The 19,305-nt window shown below is 42.4% G+C and overlaps 1 protein-coding gene across 1 annotated transcript in view; it reads left to right on the top strand.

Annotated features, from left to right (window-relative positions):
* FSTL1 (follistatin like 1) overlaps nucleotides 1–18,954 on the top strand; it is a 62,096-nt gene extending 43,142 nt beyond the window's left edge. Inside the window, exons 3-11 of the mRNA XM_063446117.1 lie at nucleotides 73–177; nucleotides 903–1,032; nucleotides 3,682–3,717; nucleotides 3,892–4,022; nucleotides 10,189–10,307; nucleotides 10,783–10,895; nucleotides 15,585–15,695; nucleotides 16,407–16,468; nucleotides 16,958–18,954. Coding sequence (XP_063302187.1) covers nucleotides 73–177; nucleotides 903–1,032; nucleotides 3,682–3,717; nucleotides 3,892–4,022; nucleotides 10,189–10,307; nucleotides 10,783–10,895; nucleotides 15,585–15,695; nucleotides 16,407–16,468; nucleotides 16,958–17,002 — 852 coding nt within the window. The 3' untranslated portion in view covers nucleotides 17,003–18,954. The remainder of the gene's footprint in view (nucleotides 1–72; nucleotides 178–902; nucleotides 1,033–3,681; nucleotides 3,718–3,891; nucleotides 4,023–10,188; nucleotides 10,308–10,782; nucleotides 10,896–15,584; nucleotides 15,696–16,406; nucleotides 16,469–16,957) is intronic.
* Nucleotides 18,955–19,305: the final 351 nt, after the last annotated feature.

Here is a 19,305-nt window from a genome sequence, read left to right as displayed (position 1 = left end):
CTACGTATGATCATACAGTAATTGGATGGTGGAATTGCGAGTGTGGACTAACCAATTTTTTTCTCTCGATAGGAAGAGCCCAAGAGCAAGTCGAAGGTTTGCGCCAATGTATTCTGCGGAGCGGGCAGGGAGTGTGCGGTGACAGAAAAAGGCGACCCAACCTGTTTATGTATTGAGGTGAGATTAACAGTGAAATTACACTCTTTACATGACTACATATGGCTCTGTGATGATAATCAGACTAGAACAGGGGGACCCATCAATCAGCCTTGAATACGGGATCCACCCAATCAGCTTCAAATGGTGGGATCCATCCAATCAGCCTCGAATGGGGGATCCATCCAATCAGCCTCGAACGGGGGTCCATCCAATCTGCTTTAAAAGGGGGATCCATTCAATCAGCCATGAACTGAAGGTACCATCCAATCAGCCTCGAACAGCGGGGATCCATACGATCAGCCTCAAACAGTGGGGATCCATCCGATCAGCCATAAGCAGTGGACCCATCCAATCAGCCTCGAGTAGGGGATCCATTCACTCAGCTATAAGAAGTGGGATTTTGCCACAAAAAAGGGAGAAAATCCTATTGAATCCATGGTAGCCAGTTATCCTTTATAAACAGGTTGTTGCCCCATTGTATCCTTCAATATTCTAATATACGGTATATAAAAAAATCCAGTCCAGACATTTTAACATCTTTACAGAATCTGGTAGAAGAACATCTTACTGTAAAAAAACCCTTTCATAGTTTTTTCTAGAATAGAGATTACCAGAACTCATGGGATTTCAGGGAGGCTACACCCCAGTTCTGCCCAGGAGAAAGGTCTCACTGGCTACATTGATAGAGTAATGGATGTGGAGGGAATGGCAGACCCTAATTATTCCTCTGTACTCTTCCCCAGAAATGTAAATCCCACAAACGCCCAGTGTGCGGCAGTAACGGCAAGACATATCTGAACCACTGTGAGTTACACCGCGACGCCTGCCTCACTGGCTCCAAGATACAAGTGGACTATGACGGGCACTGCAAAGGTAGGGCTAACACCCATCATCTAATCGTTCCCTTGCATCAACTGCATGTCCTCTCACGATTCTATTGTTCGTCCTTTCCTGTAAAAAAAAATTCTGCAGAGAACATTTTAGATCTTGATAAAAAAAAATGAGTGGAGCGTTCTGTTCACAAGAGCTTACATTCGATAGCAGAATCTGTTTATAAATATACTATATCTCGGATCATGGGAATTGTAGTCCACCCGTTTTTCTAGGTTACATAGCACTTTAATAGATCAGCCACTAACAATAATATCATACATGTACTGATTAAAGTATGTTGTGCTACCTTGCACTATCTCACACTAATAAAAGCAGATTATATAATAATGTATATCAATATTTAAGGAACACTATAGGGTCACACAAGCATGTATTCCTGACCCTATAGTGTTAAAAAAAACACAAACTAGTCCCCTTACCTTTATTCCTGTCTGCTGCTGGCTCTGCCCCTGATCTGCCTCCTTGACTGACATTATTAGAAATGATGATCTCAGCCAATTACAATGCTTCCCATAGGAAAGCATTTGATTGGCTGAGATAGTCCATACTGATGATCTCCCCCAAGGAGGTGGACCAGGGGGCCGAGCCAAACACCATCCTGACCAATAAGCATTCCCTCATAGAGATGCATTGAATGAATGAATCTCTATGAGGAAAGTTCAGTGTCTGCATGCAGAGGGTGAAGACACTAAATGTCAGTCACACTGTGCAGCACTGCCCCAGGAAGCACCTCTAGTAGCCATCTGAGGAGTGGCCAGTGGAGTTATCCCTAGGCTGTAATGTAAACACTGCCCTTTCTCTGAAACAAACAGTGTTTACTGCAAAAACGCTGAAGGGAATGATTCTACTCACCAGAACAAATGCAATAAGCTGTATACTATACATTAAGCTGTAGTTTTTCTGGTGACTATAGTGTCCCTTTAATATGTAGGCTAACAAAATGATCTAATACAGGGCTCGACAAATCCCAGGTGCTAGGTCGCCATGGGATTTGTGAGCCTGTTCAGCTCCCGAGGTGACCGGCTGCCGCAGAGGCGGGCAGTCGGATCACGGAGGGCTGAGGCAGGCTGCTGACTGAGGGAGACGGCTGGACGGCCGGCTCATTGAGAGGTAAGGGAGGGAGGCCGGCTCATGTACTGCGGAAGGAGGGAGGCTGTGGAGAGCTCTGAGAGGGAGGCAAGCTGCTGACAGAGGGAGTGGGGCGGCCGGCACATTAATTGCTGAGGGAGGGAGAGGGGCGGCCAGCCCATGGAGAGCTGAGGGAGGAGGGCGGCTGACGGAGGGGGCGGCCGGGTAATGGAGAGCAGAGGGAGGCGGGTGGATGACTTAATGCCGCGGTGAGGGAACTGTAATCTCCCTGCCCTGCTCCCTCGCGCGGCTTGTGGTAATGCCGGGAGCTGGGTTATGACGTCACTCCAGCCCTAGGCTCATTAAACAGTCCGCGAGAGGGAGCTGAGTAGGGAGATGACAGCAGCCCCACTGGACCCCAGCGAAAGCATATCCACTCAAGCTCTCTAAAGTTAGGGAGGCTGGGTGTATTTAAATAAAGTAATTACTTGTGAGTGAGTGTGTCTGTATGTCTGTGAGTGTGTTTGTGTGTGTGTCTGTATGTCTTTGAGTGTGTTTGTGTGTGTGTGTGTGTCTCTGTATGTCTGTGAGTGTGTGTGTCTGTATGTCTGTGAGTGTGTGTGTGTGTGTCTGTGAGCGTGTCTTCCCTTCAATCACATGGGAAAGTTTTTTTTTTACTTTTTCCCCCACACCGTGCTGATGACACTGCGGCTGGCCCCACCTCCATGGCTGAGATGATCAATCTTGACGATCTCAGCCAATCCAATGCTTCCCCATAGGAAAGCATTGGAAGACTATTGCGCATGGATGGCAAAATGCCACTGCGCCAGTTTAACTTCTCATATAGATGCATTGAATCAATGCATCTCTATAGGGAACATTAACATAGGTGCTGCACATTGTGAAGCACTGACCCAGGAAGCACCTCTAGAGGCTGTCTGAGTGACTGTCGATAGAGGTGTTACAAGGCAGCAATGTAAACATTTCCTTTTGTCTGAAAAGTCAGTGTTTACATTGAAAAGGTTTCAGAGACAGGATATAGACTTCAGAAGAACTGCATTAAGCTGTAGTGATTCCGGTGACTATAGTGTTCCTTTAAGAATTGTATTTTTGCCATTGATTTCTCTGGCTCCTAACATTTCTTGCTGGCTTCTAGATTCCAAGCAAATTTGTCGAGCCCTAATCTCATACTTGTGCCTTTAAAAATCTGCCTCATGGACTTATAAATGTGTCTGCACGATACACCTAACAAAAATCAAATAAACACATCAGACAGTTCTAGCAAGATACATTAAAATGCCCCGTACATGCAGCAGTTATAGTATATCATATATGAATTAGATTAACCTAATACATTACTGATATATGATTTGGGGGTTCTTTCCGTTACTCGTTTAATTTTAGCAATAAATCTAATTTCTAACACAATGATTTATTGTTTATTTCCCATAGCACATTGTATTAAAGTAACGGACTTTCAGCAGCATTGCAGCCAAGACATACAGCGCTGAATTAATCATTTGTACACTAATCAATGTTGTTCTTTTTTATGCTTTGCAGAGAAGTCATCAGACGTCACCACAACCAACAGCCCAGGTATGGGATCATATGGGATACTTTAGAGAAGAACTTATTGTAATTCAGTAATTCTATATCACCCAGATTAGCATTATTTGCATTCTCCTATCTGTCTATTCTGTAACTCGTGACTGTAATACAGAATACGGAATTTATTTGGTAGAAGGGTCATGTATTTCTTTGTCTCTGCAGTTGTGTGCTACCAAGCTGATCGTGATGAGCTGCGCAGACGCGTCATCCAGTGGCTGGAAACAAAGACTACACCAGATGGCTGGTTCTCCAAAGGCAGCAACTACAGCGAGATTCTAGAGAAGTACTTTAAGGTGAGATATGTAATGGCTCAGAGTGCGCACACCTTGTACACAGGACCTGTAATGGCTCAGAGTGCGCACACCTTGTACACAGGACCTGTAATGGCTCAGAGTGCGCACACCTTGTACACAGGACCTGTAATGGCTCAGAGTGCGCACACCTTGTACACAGGACCTGTAATGGCTCAGAGTGCGCACACCTTGTACACAGGACCTGTAATGGCTCAGAGTGCGCACACCTTGTACACAGGACTTGTAATGGCTTGGAATCCGCACACCTTGTACACAGGACCTGTAATGGCTCAGAGTGCGCACACCTTGTACACAGGACCTGTAATGGTTGGAGTGCGCACATCTTGTACACGGGACCTGTAATGGGTTAGAGTGCGCACACCTTATACACAGGACCTGTAATGGGTTGGAGTGCGCACACCTTCTACACAGGACCTGTAATAGCTTTGAGTGCGCACACCTTGTATACGGGACCTGTAATAGCTTTGAGTGCGCACACCTTGTACACAGGACTTGTAATGGCTTGGAGTCTGCACTCCTCAGATGCTTTTCATATTGCACGTGCTGCAATCAGCATTCTCCACCATTCCAATGCTGCTCTATGTAAAGCATTAACCCCTTCCCGACACTAGCCGAACATTTTCCATCATGCTTGTCCTTGCATTTAACCCATTCACTGCCATTTGATCACTGACTACTATTTTACTGTGATCTGATTTTTTTTTTAACCTTTGAGGGTTAACTTTTATTTTTTTTTTACCCTCAGGGGTTAAACTTATTTTATTAATTAATTTTAAAAGTTCAAAATGATATATTTAGCGAACGGGGATGGGTGGGAGTTATGGGAAATTGGGGAATTTATGTTAGTGCTGCTTACTGTAGAAAGTTTAGAAAAGTAAAAAAAAAAACGAATAAGTAAACAAAAAAAGTTTAAAAACAAGTTTTAAAAAGTAAAAAAAAAAGTTTGTAAAAAGTAAAAAAAAACATAAAAAAATGCTCGTTACCACTACACCTGGAACAAACTAGCAAAAAAAATTATCCCAAGCTAAGGTTCAAAATATGCCTTTTGAATTACCCCGGGGTATATTCTTTAATAAATAGTATGTGTTTGTGGGGAAGTTTGAATAACCAACCAGCTAAACTACTCCAAAATGGAACATGGACACAGCTTAAAACTTCAAAGTCAGAAAAAAACTGAATGGCTGCATCTCAAATGTGCCCCTTTAACAGACGACATAGCTGAGCAACATATGAAATATTATACAGCCGTAGCACACATAAGATAAAATATACTGTGCAAACTCACTTTGTGTGTCAAAAAGGCAGAAAAAGTGCTTATTACCACTACACTTATCACTAATCTAGCGGAAAAAGTATACCATGCTAAGGTTCAAAATATAATTTTCAAAAGTAACTTAATAGATAAACTCCAGCTTACACTGGTGAATAACTCTCAAATTTTAAACGATGAGACCGGATATGTGTACCATAACCACTGAATCACTGCGAGAATAACCGCCACCTGAGGTTAAAAGTGTAAATAGTAAGTGTGTCTATTGAATAATCAATAGTAATAGCAGGACTCTGTGGAGATAGTTATTAAGGCAATATGAGTTCACAAAATAGCAATATTGTGTAACAAATGTCTCAGCTTTTTGTATCTTTTCTTCCCATATGTGGGCAAGAAAAATGAAACAATAGCTGAATAAAATTAATCTAGTAAAGGTTTAACCACATATGTTTAACCAGTACACTGAAAAAATAAATGAATTTTGGGAAAGATATGTATTATCCCACTGTAGTAGAAAAACTGTGTCAATTATATGTGCAGCCGACAGATTGCTTCAAGTAAAAAAAAAAAATTATTAGCAATAAATCACTGTCAATAACTAACACATAAAATATAAAAGACAATAAAAGTTCCCAAGTTTGGAGAGCAGCTTCTGTCAAATTAAAGTTTTGAGTGTCCAAAAGATGTTGAAAATTTCTCTCACCGGCCGGATGAAATCAGATCTGGACCTCTTCGTGTTGCAGACAGACTTGCTGACAGCCGTGTGTGTTCCACTGCAGCTCAGATTTGTGTTCCAGCTCACTCTCCTGCTCACTCTCTTGGGAATCAGAATAGAATGCCGCCTTACGCGTTTCGTGATCGTAGTATCACTTCATCCTCTGATGAAGTGATACTACGATCACGAAACGCGTAAGGCGGCATTCTATTCTGATTCCCAAGAGAGTGAGCAGGAGAGTGAGCTGGAACACAAATCTGAGCTGCAGTGGAACACACACGGCTGTCAGCAAGTCTGTCTGCAACACGAAGAGGTCCAGATCTGATTTCATCCGGCCGGTGAGAGAAATTTTTAACATCTTTTGGACACTCAAAACTTTAATTTGACAGAAGCTGCTCTCCAAACTTGGGAACTTTTATTGTCTTTTATATTTTATGTGTTAGTTATTGACAGTGATTTATTGCTAATAAATTTTTTTTTTACTTGAAGCAATCTGTCGGCTGCACATATAATTGACACAGTTTTTCTACTACAGTGGGATAATACATATCTTTCCCAAAATTCATTTATTTTTTCAGTGTACTGGTTAAACATATGTGGTTAAACCTTTACTAGATTAATTTTATTCAGCTATTGTTTCATTTTTCTTGCCCACATATGGGAAGAAAAGATACAAAAAGCTGAGACATTTGTTACACAATATTGCTATTTTGTGAACTCATATTGCCTTAATAACTATCTCCACAGAGTCCTGCTATTACTATTGATTATTCAATAGACACACTTACTAAGGTTCAAAATATGCCTTTTGAAATACCCTGGGTTGTCTTCTTTAAAGGAGCACTTTAGTGCCAGGGAAGCAAACTTGTTTTCCTGGCACTATAGGGTTATTAGGTTCCCTTACTCCAGCTCAATGCTTTCCTATGGACGTCCAGCCTCATCTCAGTGATTTTCACACTGAGAATCCCAGAAGCGGCCTCTAGTGGCTGTCAGCGAGACAGCCACTAGAGGCTGGATTAACCCTCAATGTAAACATAGCAGTTTCTCTGAAACTTCTATGTTTACAGCTGCAAGGTTAAAACTAGGAGGACCTTGCACCCAGACCACTTCATTGAGCTGAAATGGTCTGGGTGCCTATAGTGGTCCTTTAAGAAATGGAATGCCTTTATGGGTTAGTTGGAATATATAGCCTGCTAAAATACTCCAAAATGGGACATGGACACAGCGTAACAAATCAAAGTTTAAAAAAACTGGAATAGCTGTGTTTCAAATGTGCCCCTTCAATGTCCACATATACCTGGCAAAGGTACATACGGGGGTATTGCTGTACTCAAACGACAAAGCTGAGCAACATATGAAGTATTATACAATCGTAGCACATATAGGGTTTGCAAAATATACTGTGCAAATTCACTTTGTGTGCCAAAAAGGCAGGAAAAAATGCTTATTACTACTACACTTGGTACAACTAGCGAAAAAATGATCCCACCCTAAGGCTCAAAATGCCTTTTGATGTCTTATTTAAGAAATGGTATGGCTTTATGGGGTAGTTGGAATATGTAGCCTGCTGAAGTGCTCCAAAGTGGGACACGGACGCATCAAACCCTCCATGAAAATTCACACTTAAACCTGAACTTGTCACATTTCTTTTACAGCTCTGTAACTTCACAAAATAGTGTCTAGGTCATACATTGGGCATATTGTTTTACTCAGAAGATGTAACTGAGCATAATTTGGGGGATTTTATGACAGTGGTACATATCAAGTGTAAGAAATACTAAGCAAAAATGCAACATGTGTGTAAAAATTTAATTTTTTCCCCCTCACCACAAATATTGACATAAATTGGTGTAAAATGGTGACAAGTTAAGGCACAATATATGCCATATAAGGGGTATCATTGCACTCAACAGATGTAGCTGAACACAATATGGGGTTCTGTACAGGGATAGCACACACCAACAATATGGGGATAGCACACACCAACAATATGGGGATAGCACACACCAACAATATGGGGATAGCACACACCAGCTTTACGAAATACACATTACAAAAACCTTATTATATGTGTATATGCCAAAATAAAGAAAAAAACACAATTTTACTCCAATATTTAGCAGGGATTGGCAATGAAATGGCTGCGTAAAAAGTGTCAAAGTAACCTTAGGTAAATAGCCTGTGATGTCTACTTTATATAAATATATACTTTTGTGTGACAATTTGGTTTTCTGTGATGGCTACTAAACCTACAAGACAAACAGACCAACTTATAAAATTGTTTCACATTAAAATTTTATTTTAGTCCTTGTATTTTGTGTCCTGTAACTTTCAAAATAAGCTGAAATCCTACACATATGATGTACTCTATAAATCAAGACACATCAATGAATTTATTTTGAATTACTTTTCCTGAGCTGGACATATTATGCACACGCTATTATTGCCAAAACTGGGAAATACGTTTTTTGTCCGTCCCCCACCCCCTATTTTTTTGCATTTTTGTTTTATAGTTAATGAGAATATATCTATGTATATATATGGACATCAAACTAAAGCCTTCTTTTTTGCCCTCTAAAAAACGGTATGTAATATGTGTTGGTGCAATAAATGACAGTGATGCAAATTGCGTTTGAACACAAACAATAAAAATTGCAAAAATGACTTGTGTCCTTAAGGGTAAGACAAGCTTTTGAAACTGTGTCCTTAAGGGGTTCACTAGGTTTACATCCAACACTCTTGCACCAAATCAGACTCTGTCACATATCCTTCGTATCCATGTGGCAAAACTGAGATAATTACCTTCCGAAGATCGAGGGGAGTGCCGCTCGGCGGTCTTCTGCCATGATGCTTGACTTGTGCGGCATGTCACATGACCCACGCAATTATATAGCCCTACGTCTGTCAACAGTAAAGTCGACGTGCGGGTGACATCACGCAAAAGACGCACACACACATTTTAGGGTCAAGGGCTAGGTACAGCCAATCGTATCTGCAAGAGGGTTAATTAAACTCACTTATTCCTTAGCTCATGGCTCTATCGTAATGTCAGGATTATATTGATCCAGCACGCAGAACAGTATCACACCCTAGAACTAAGGGTAACGTCTTACTGGGCCTTAGAATGTTCGGACTTAACGTACCCGAGAATAGTCAGAAAACTAGCCGAGGTCAGGGACACAGAACGAGACACAGCGATAAGGAAAAGACAAAAGTCAAGGGTACCATATATCAGGAAAGTCAAAACAAAGCTAAAGTCAAAAACCAGGAAAAAGAAAACACGATCAGGAACACACTCTCGGATAATCATCTAAGGGAAACCACGAAGGGCAATGAGCTAAGGAATAAGTGAGTTTAAATAACCCTCTTGGAGATCCGATTGGCTGTACCTAACCCTTGACCCCAAAACGTGTTTGTGCATCTTTTGCGTGACGTCACCCGCGCGTCAACATCGTCTTTACCGTGGACGGACGTGGGGCTATATAATTGCGTGGGTCCGCAGTGGCTGGCGTGCACCGACATACCGCACACGTTGGGCATCATGGCAGAATACCGCCAAGCGGTACTACCCTCGATCTTCGGAAGGTAATTATCTCTGTTTTTGCCACATGGATACAAAGGATACGTGACAGCCTCATTCCGTTATTCCTGCCTCCTCATTCTTATATTCCTGCCGTCTCATTCTTATATTCCTGTCTGCCACCTCATTCTTATATTCCTGCCGCCTCATTCTTATATTCCTGTCTGCCACCTCATTCTTATATTCCTGCCGCCTCATTCTTATATTCCTGCCGTCTCATTCTTATATTCCTGCCGCCTCATTCTTATATTCCTGCCTCCTCATTCTTATATTCCTGCCGCCTCATTCTTATATTCCTGCCTGCCGCCTCATTCTTATATTCCTGCCGTCTCATTCTTATATTCCTGCCGTCTCATTCTTATATTACTGGCTCTTATTATTTGAATTTTCAGAAGAATGGTGTGAGGCTGTGGCCCACAACCCTGATATACTAGAGATGTGGGGCAATTTCCCCCCTTTCCAGCTTGGCATGAGGTGCACAGGTCATGTTTGAGTTAGGAGGGAGTGCCACAGCTCAGTGGGGACAGTGAGGATACATTATTATCCTGTCATTATTAAAGCCTCTCTAATTTTGTCTCAGAGTTACGATGATGGCGACTCCCGTCTCGACTCCTCTGAATTCCTCAAATTCCTGGAACAAAACCAGACGGCCATCAACATCACAACTTTCAAGGACGAGGAAACCAACAAGATCCTGCGGTAGGCTGAGCTGTCCAATTGGTCGAACACTGGATTGCTAGTACTGTGCTCTGCCTAATAAAACCCTTCCATTTTCCACTATAGATCTAACTGTCAAGGCCTGGTATAGATTACTAACACAGGGGCTCTACCACTTTAAATGTTTTTGGTATTCTTCCCCGTTTGTGTCCTCTGCATTATTTTCATGCAGTCATTTCACCATCTAACTACTGCAAGCGATTTATCAGCAAATCCATCTAAACACAACGACCATAAAATACTATAATATGATTCATCTGTGCAGCTGCTGATATTGATCACTGGATGTTACCTCTATATAGTGTCATTGCGCTTGTGTATATCATTTAATAGTTCTTATAGTGAGCCCATTATTTTCCCCTCTCAGTTTCTCAGTTCCTCTAACGGTAGATTCTGGACCTCTGTCTTCCTTCCTCGATCTTCCCAATAATAGAATCCCCCTCTCTTCTTCCTTCAGGGGTCTGTGTGTTGAGGCTCTTATTGAACTGTCCGATGAGAATGCAGATTGGAAACTGAACTTCAATGAGTTTGTTAAGTGCCTGAACCCTGACTTCAACCCTCCTGAGAAAAGTATGTATTGTGAAATGTACTTCTACATAGTGTAACATTTTAAAATTCATTGTGACACCGAACAAGGGGGAGTTACTGTACGAAGAGCTGCCGGGTGCAATGTGCAATCTATGGAGAGTGGCAGAGTTCAGTCTATAGAGTGCTGCAGGGTCTAATGTGCAATCTATGGAGAGTGGCAGAGTTCAGTCTATAGAGTGCTGCAGGGTCTAATGTACAATCTATGGAGAGTGGCACTGTTCAGTCTATAGAGTGCTGCAGGGTCTAATGTGCAATCTATGGAGAGTGGCAGAGTTCAGTCTATAGAGTGCTGCAGGGTCTAATGTAAAATCTATGGAGAGTGGCAGAGTTCAGTCTATAGAGTGCTGCAGGGTCTAATGTACAATCTATGGAGAGTGGCAGAGTTCAGTCTATAGAGTGCTGCAGGGTCTAATGTAAAATCTATGGAGAGTGGCAGAGTTCAGTCTATAGAGTGCTGCAGGGTCTAATGTGCAATCTATGGAGAGTGGCAGAGTTCAGTCTATAGAGTGCTGCAGGGTCTAATGTAAAATCTGTGGAGGGTGGCAGAGTTCAGTCTATAGAGTGCTGCAGGGTCTAATGTGCAATCTGTGGAGAGTGGCAGAGTTCAGTCTATAGAGTGCTGCAGGGTCTAATGTGCAATCTATGGAGAGTGGCAGAGTTCAGTCTATAGAGTGCTGCAGGGTCTAATGTGCAATCTATGGAGAGTGGCAGAGTTCAGTCTATAGAGTGCTGCAGGGTCTAATGTGCAATCTATGGAGAGTGGCAGAGTTCAGTCTATAGAGTGCTGCAGGGTCTAATGTAAAATCTATGGAGAGTGGCAGAGTTCAGTCTATAGAGTGCTGCAGGGTCTAATGTGCAATCTATGGAGAGTGGCAGAGTTCAGTCTATAGAGTGCTGCAGGGTCTAATGTAAAATCTGTGGAGGGTGGCAGAGTTCAGTCTATAGAGTGCTGCAGGGTCTAATGTGCAATCTGTGGAGAGTGGCAGAGTTCAGTCTATAGAGTGCTGCAGGGTCTAATGTGCAATCTATGGAGAGTGGCAGAGTTCAGTCTATAGAGTGCTGCAGGGTCTAATGTAAAATCTGTGGAGGGTGGCAGAGTTCAGTCTATAGAGTGCTGCAGGGTCTAATGTGCAATCTATGGAGAGTGGCAGAGTTCAGTCTATAGAGTGCTGCAGGGTCTAATGTACAATCTGTGGAGAGTGGCAGAGTTCAGTCTATAGAGTGCTGCAGGGTCTAATGTGCAATCTATGGAGAGTGGCAGAGTTCAGTCTATAGAGTGCTGCAGGGTCTAATGTACAATCTATGGAGAGTGGCAGGGTTCAGTCTATAGAGTGCTGCAGGGTCTAATGTGCAATCTATGGAGAGTGGCAGAGTTCAGTCTATAGAGTGCTGCAGGGTCTAATGTGCAATCTATGGAGAGTGGCAGAGTTCAGTCTATAGAGTGCTGCAGGGTCTAATGTACAATCTATGGAGAGTGGCAGAGTTCAGTCTATAGAGTGCTGCAGGGTCTAATGTAAAATCTATGGAGAGTGGCAGAGTTCAGTCTATAGAGTGCTGCAGGGTCTAATGTGCAATCTATGGAGAGTGGCAGAGTTCAGTCTATAGAGTGCTGCAGGGTCTAATGTAAAATCTGTGGAGGGTGGCAGAGTTCAGTCTATAGAGTGCTGCAGGGTCTAATGTGCAATCTGTGGAGAGTGGCAGAGTTCAGTCTATAGAGTGCTGCAGGGTCTAATGTGCAATCTATGGAGAGTGGCAGAGTTCAGTCTATAGAGAGCTGCAGGGTCTAATGTAAAATCTGTGGAGAGTGGCAGAGTTCAGTCTATAGAGTGCTGCAGGGTCTAATGTGCAATCTATGGAGAGTGGCAGAGTTCAGTCTATAGAGAGCTGCAGGGTCTAATGTAAAATCTGTGGAGAGTGGCAGAGTTCAGTCTATAGAGTGCTGCAGGGTCTAATGTACAATCTGTGGAGAGTGGCAGAGTTCAGTCTATAGAGCGCTATGGGGTTCAGTGTACAATCTATGGAGAGCTTCCGGATTTGGTCTATAGAGAGCTATAGGGTTCAGTGTACAATCTATGAGAGTGGCAGAGTTCAGTCTGTAGAGAGCTACAGGGTTCGGTCTATAGGGTGCTGCAGGGTTCAATAAAGAGCTGCAAGGTTTGGTCTGTAGAGTGCTGCAGGGTTCAGTGTGCAGTCTATGGAGAGCTGCACGGTTTGGTCTATGCAGAGCTGTACGGTTTAATGTACAGTCTATGGAGAGTGGCAGAGTTCAGTCTGTAGAGAGCTACAGGGTTCAATATACAATCTATGAGAGTGGCAGAGTTCAGTCTAAGTGCTACGGAATTTGCTGGTGCTATATAAATAATAAACTAATAATAGAGAGTTCAGTCTATAGAGAGCTGCAGAGTCTAATGTACAATCTATGGAGAGATGCAGAGTTCAGTCTATAGAGAGCTGCAGGGTTCAATGTACAATCTATGGAGAGATGCAGAGTTCAGTCTATAGAGAGCTGCAGGGTTCAGTGTACAGTTTATGGAGAGTAGCAGAGTAATGTTTTTAGTCTGTTGAGATCTGCATGGTTTAGTGTATAATCTATGGAGAGCTGCAGGGTTCAGTGTACGCCTGTAGAGGGCTGCAGGGTTTTTGCCTATGGAGAGCTGCAGGATTCAGTCTATAGAGAGCTTCCGGGTTTGGTCTATAGAGAGCTGCAGGGCTCAGTATTCAGTCTATGGAGAGCTACAGGATTCAGTCTATGGAGAGCTTCCGAGTTTGGTCTATAGAGAGCTACAGGGTTCAGTGTACAGTCTATGGAGAGCTGCAGGGTTTGGTCTGTAGAGTGCTACAGGGTTCAATGTACAGTCTATGGAGAGCTACGGGATTCAGTCTATGGAGAGCTGCAGGATTCAGTCTATGGAGAGCTGCAGGGTTTTGTCTGTAGAGAGCTACAGGGTTCAATGTACAGTCTATGGAGAGCTACGGGATTCAGTCTATGGAGAGCTGCAGGATTCAGTCTATAGAGAGCTGCAGGATTCAGTCTATGGAGAGCTGCAGGATTTAGTCTATTGAGAGCTTCCGAGTTTGGTCTATAGAGAGCTGCAGGGTTCAGTGTACAGTCTATGGAGAGCTGCAGGGTTTGGTCTGTAGAGAGCTACAGGGTTCAATGTACAGTCTATGGAGAGCTGCAGGATTCAGTCTATGGAGAGCTGCAGGATTCAGTCTATGGAGAGCTGCAGAATTCAGTCTATGGAGAGCTGCAGGATTTAATGTACACATTATGGAGAGTGTCAGGATTCACTTGGAGAGTGGCAGAAAAAATTGTTTAGTCTGCAGAGAGTTGCAGTGTTCAGTCATTAGTGCACGGAGCTTCAGTTTGCATAGTTTTTTTATAGAGACCTGCAGGGTTCAATCTCTAGTCCAATGGGAGTGTCTGATTTAGTGTCTATAATACAGAGATCTGCTGGGTTCAATCTCTAGTCCAGTGGGAGCTGTCTGATTTAGTGTCTATAATACAGAGATCTGCTGGGTCCAATCTCTATTCCAGTGGGAGCTGTCTGATTTAGTGTCTATAATACAGAGATCTGCTGGGTTCAATCTCTAGTCCAGTGGGAGCTGTTTGATTTAGTGTCTATAATACAGAGACCTGCAGGGTTCAATCTCTATTCCAATGGGAGCTGTCTGATTTAGTGTCTATAATACGGAGATCTGCTGGGTCCAATCTCTATTCCAGTGGGAGCTGTCTGATTTAGTGTCTATAATACGGAGATCTGCTGGGTCCAATCTCTATTCCAATGGGAGCTGTCTGATTTAGTGTCTATAATACGGAGATCTGCTGGGTCCAATCTCTATTCCAGTGGGAGCTGTCTGATTTAGTGTCTATAATACAGAGATCTGCTGGGTCCAATCTCTAGTCCAATGGGAGCTGTCTGATTTAGTGTCTATAATACAGAGACCTGCAGGGTTCAATCTCTATTCCAATGGGAGCTGTCTGATTTAGTGTCTATAATACGGAGATCTGCTGGGTCCAATCTCTATTCCAATGGGAGCTGTCTGATTTAGTGTCTATAATACGGAGATCTGCTGGGTTCAATCTCTAGTCCAGTGGGAGCTGTCTGATTTAGTGTCTATAATACGGAGATCTGCTGGGTTCAATCTCTATTCCAGTGGGAGCTGTCTGATTTAGTGTCTATAATAGAGATCTGCTGGGTTCAATCTCTAGTCCAATGGGAGCTGTCTGATTTAGTGTCTATAATACGGAGATCTGCTGAGTTCAATCTCTATTCCAGTGGGAGCTGTCTGATTTAGTGTCTATAATACAGAGATCTGCTGGGTCCAATCTCTAGTCCAATGGGAGCTGTCTGATTTAGTGTCTATAATACGGAGATCTGCAGGGTTCAATCTCTAGTCCAATGGGAGTGTCTGATTTAGTGTCTATAATACAGAGATCTGCTGGGTTCAATCTCTAGTCCAGTGGGAGCTGTCTGATTTAGTGTCTATAATACAGAGATCTGCAGGGTTCAATCTGTAGTCTGGGAGGTGCTGCAGGGTTCACTGTATATTTTGTAGTTGGTGCCAGGTTTAATGTTTATTCTGTGAAGAGCTGCAATGAGTACAGCCCACCCAACACCGCCCCCCACATGCTGATTGTGACTGTGCTATATCCATTCATTTTCGCAGAGTGCGCTTTGGAGGATGAAACCTACGAGGATGGCGCAGAGACCCAGGTGCAGTGTAACCGCTGTGTTTGTGCCTGTGGAAACTGGGTGTGCACCGCCATGGCATGTGAAGGTAACATAGCAAGATGGCTGCCAGAATGTATTGAAAACTCGAGAACCTGCAGTCATTGACGATAGTGAACTATGTAGCAAATTATAGTGAGTCAGTGAATACAGTGAGCTATTTAGTGAAATATAGTGAGTCAGTGAATATTTTACACTATAATTCACTAGATAGCTCACTATATTCACTGGCTCAGTACAGGGTGGCCCATAAGTCCCTACCCATCCAGCACACAGAAACACTGGATACATAGGATATATGGACTTATGGGCCACCCTTTACTGAGCCAGTAAATATAGTAAGCTATCTATTAAAATATAGTGAGTCAGTGAATATAGCTAGCTATCTAGTGAAATATTGTGTCAGTGAACTATCTAGTGAAGTATAATGAGTCAGTGAATATATCTGCTTAGTGAAGTACAGTCAGTGAATATACTGAGCTATCTAGTGAGTCAGTGAATACTCTGATCTATTAAGTGAATGATAGTGATGATTATCTGAGTTATAGTGAGCCTTTGAATATATTGAGCTATCTAGTGCATTATAGAGTTGGGAATAGTGTGAGCTAATCAGACTATGACAATAGTGAGCTATCGGTGCATATAGTGAACTAACGGTGCATATAGTGAGCTATCGGTGAATATAGTGAGCTATCTGTGCATATAGTGAGCTATCAGTGAATATAGTGAGTTATTCTAACAATGTCTCATTTCTATCTAGGGAAGGACATGCAGCCGGAGGAAGAGATGGCCAGATATGTGGATGAACTGAGAAAGCATCAGGTAGGAGATGTGACGTTATAACCATCCGGCTCTATTCGGCTATTGTGGCCAAAATGAGTATATTTAGATTGTTTACATTCGTGTCACCTGACAAGTAATTGGAATTGCTATGAGAATACAATTTGTGTGCATCCAGATTCAAAACAAACAGCACCAAATTTGTAAACTTAGATGAAATCAGATCCGTAGATTTTACCTTGATACCCATAGTGGGGGTTCCTGTGTCTGCCCCTCTGGGAGAGAGAATAGCAATGCCTTGTATCCGGTAATGTATGTGGGAATGGAGGGGTGTAGGAGCTCTAGGGTAACCCCATAGGTTTAGCTGACCTTGTATTCCATAGACGGCAGTATTCCGTGCCGTTCGATCCTCGCCAACCAGCATATGGTTTCCCTATGAACATTCGTAATTACGTGACATGTAGTGTGAACACAGTAACTCCATTTGTGTATTAATGTGCTGATTGCTTTGTCATTTGTTTGTTTAAACAGGAGACGGTGGAGAAATCCAAGCATGGCAGTGCCAAGGACATCTAAAACGTTGGCACAGATTCCCTGCACTGCGGGGCCATCAGGACAAGGCCCCGTTACTTAGCCTATAGGACCGGCAGGGAAATCTGTCTTTATCTATGTCAAGGAAAACTAAAATCTGTAGGGCATAGGTGCAACCAGAGGGAAGGGGCTTTGGGGGTTTTTAACCCCTGCCAAAAACCATTAGATCACTTATCATTTCCATGTGGCATGCAGCCACGTTTCTGTCTGCTCCCTGACTTGTCACACAATAAGGCACCCAGCTGGGGATCTCCAAGCAGTTCCTTCCATTGCCTATTGGTGGCACTGTTCACTGAGAATCCATATTATGACACTTACTGTATAATAGCTTTCTGCTACTGAGTATGCAGTGTGTAACCGCCTTACCCAGAATGCATTGTGAGATTTGATAATGCCAGACGCCCTGGGACTGGCTTGCTGTATTGTGAATTGCATTACCAGAACCAAATCCATTCAGCTGTAGCTGGACCCCATTTTATTTGCACAAGATTAGACCGGTCCCTCTTTAGGACGAATGATCCTTTGCTGGTTGCCTTATTGTCACTTTATTGACACTTTGTAAGTAATGCTTGATATTGAATAGAGATAATATATCTCATCTGAGGGGTCTCTGCACAAAACCAAACTCTGTCAGTTATTTTATTTTTTATTGGGACCAGTTAGTGCCGGAGAGATGTGTTTACAAACGCGAAATGGCGTTTTATCCACCAGAATGTGTTACTGGTTCTCATGGCATCTAAGAAGCTGTAGCGTGCGCAGTCCAGTATCTGTCGCTAGGTTTTATACGGTTCTCGATAATTCTTGGGGACAGATTAACCCAGAGTTAACCAACTGTGGCCAGGCATTAGAAACGTTTGTACCTGTAGGAATTTACTGGATGTTTGATTAAATGTAACCCATCAGAAAGAACCCCCAGTAAAATAGGTCTCTGCACGTTAATGTGACAGCATAAGAGTTAATGCGCCAAACCAGCCCCAATTTACGTTCTTTTAGATTCCCCTTAAATACACGTTAAAGGTGCTATGTTTAACTAATGGCAAACGCCCAAATCTGTATCTTTTATTTAGTTTTTTTTATGTGTCTATTATTTTAGTATTAAGGTGTGCGATTGTATGCATAGTGACTTTATTTTATTATCTACACTGCCCCCTCCCTGCCTTTTTATTATTTTTGTTATTAGAAAATGCTATGTTTAGGTTTCACATGCAGACGGCAGAGGTGGTGACTGGCACAGGATGGCAAGTACTTGTATCTGCAAGCGTCTTATGCCTTTCCAATTAATACCTTGAACACTTGATACAAGTTGTTATGAAGTGGGTTCAGTAAATCAGTGTTTGCCTGCACAGTCGTGGCCCTATGCCTGCTGTAGGGAGCACAGTTGCCTGGGCTGCAAACTAAGTGCAATATGTATTGAGGTTAATGGCTATCAACCACTATTTCCGACCTCTAAGGCAGTCCGTTTTAACCAATCAGCATGCACCATCAGAAATTCTACATTTAAGAAGCACGCAGGTGAGCTCAGAGATTTGTTAATGTGACACCTTGAATTCAGGCCGCCCAGTGCTCCCGAATTATCACTATCATGGAATGAATCAATCTAATATTACAAACTATGTTGGGCGCAGTCCTGAACTGTGCAATGAAATGGAACAATGATGGAGTTTAGAATTCGGAGATTTACTGTGTAAAAGGTATAACAATATTTTTAGATAATGAATGGAATTCCCCAGTCTGAATAAAACAACAGTATTAATGCCTTCACTGCCAGTAATGCTCACTCCAAATTTAGGGATCTCAAGTTCCCGGCGTATTGTTCCCCGTTATTAGTATTTCTAAAGCTTTTTTTTCAGCATATACTACACGTCCATATTTGGTTTTATATTTGTATTTTTTTGTTTTTTATTCTATAAACAACCAAATAAAAAAAAAAACTATAAAACCTCCACGTGTGCAATTATTACTTAATGAAACCTCTCACCCAGTTACATTTAGAACACACAAACAAAGCAGATTACTGGCAAGATTCTGGCACAGGATCTGCAACCTAGTCACATGCCAAATAACTACATTGCTAAAAATGATACTAATAGTGGGAATAACAAGAAGCACAGGATAGAAGAACATTTATTCGTTCTTTTTTTTTTTTTTTTTTTTCGTTTTTCTTTATTTTCATAAAGGCAAGTATATGGGATACAGAAGAGAAGAGGGAACATTCCAATATTACATATCAGGGTCACAGAACATTATGTGCAATTGCTCATATTTTTATCGTTCTCTTAGTGCTACTA

This window comes from Pelobates fuscus, chromosome 1 (genome assembly GCF_036172605.1).
Source record: "Pelobates fuscus isolate aPelFus1 chromosome 1, aPelFus1.pri, whole genome shotgun sequence".
NCBI lineage: Eukaryota > Metazoa > Chordata > Amphibia > Anura > Pelobatidae > Pelobates > Pelobates fuscus.
Note: the sequence above shows the minus strand (reverse complement) of the source record. Positions and strands in the feature narration are given on the sequence as shown.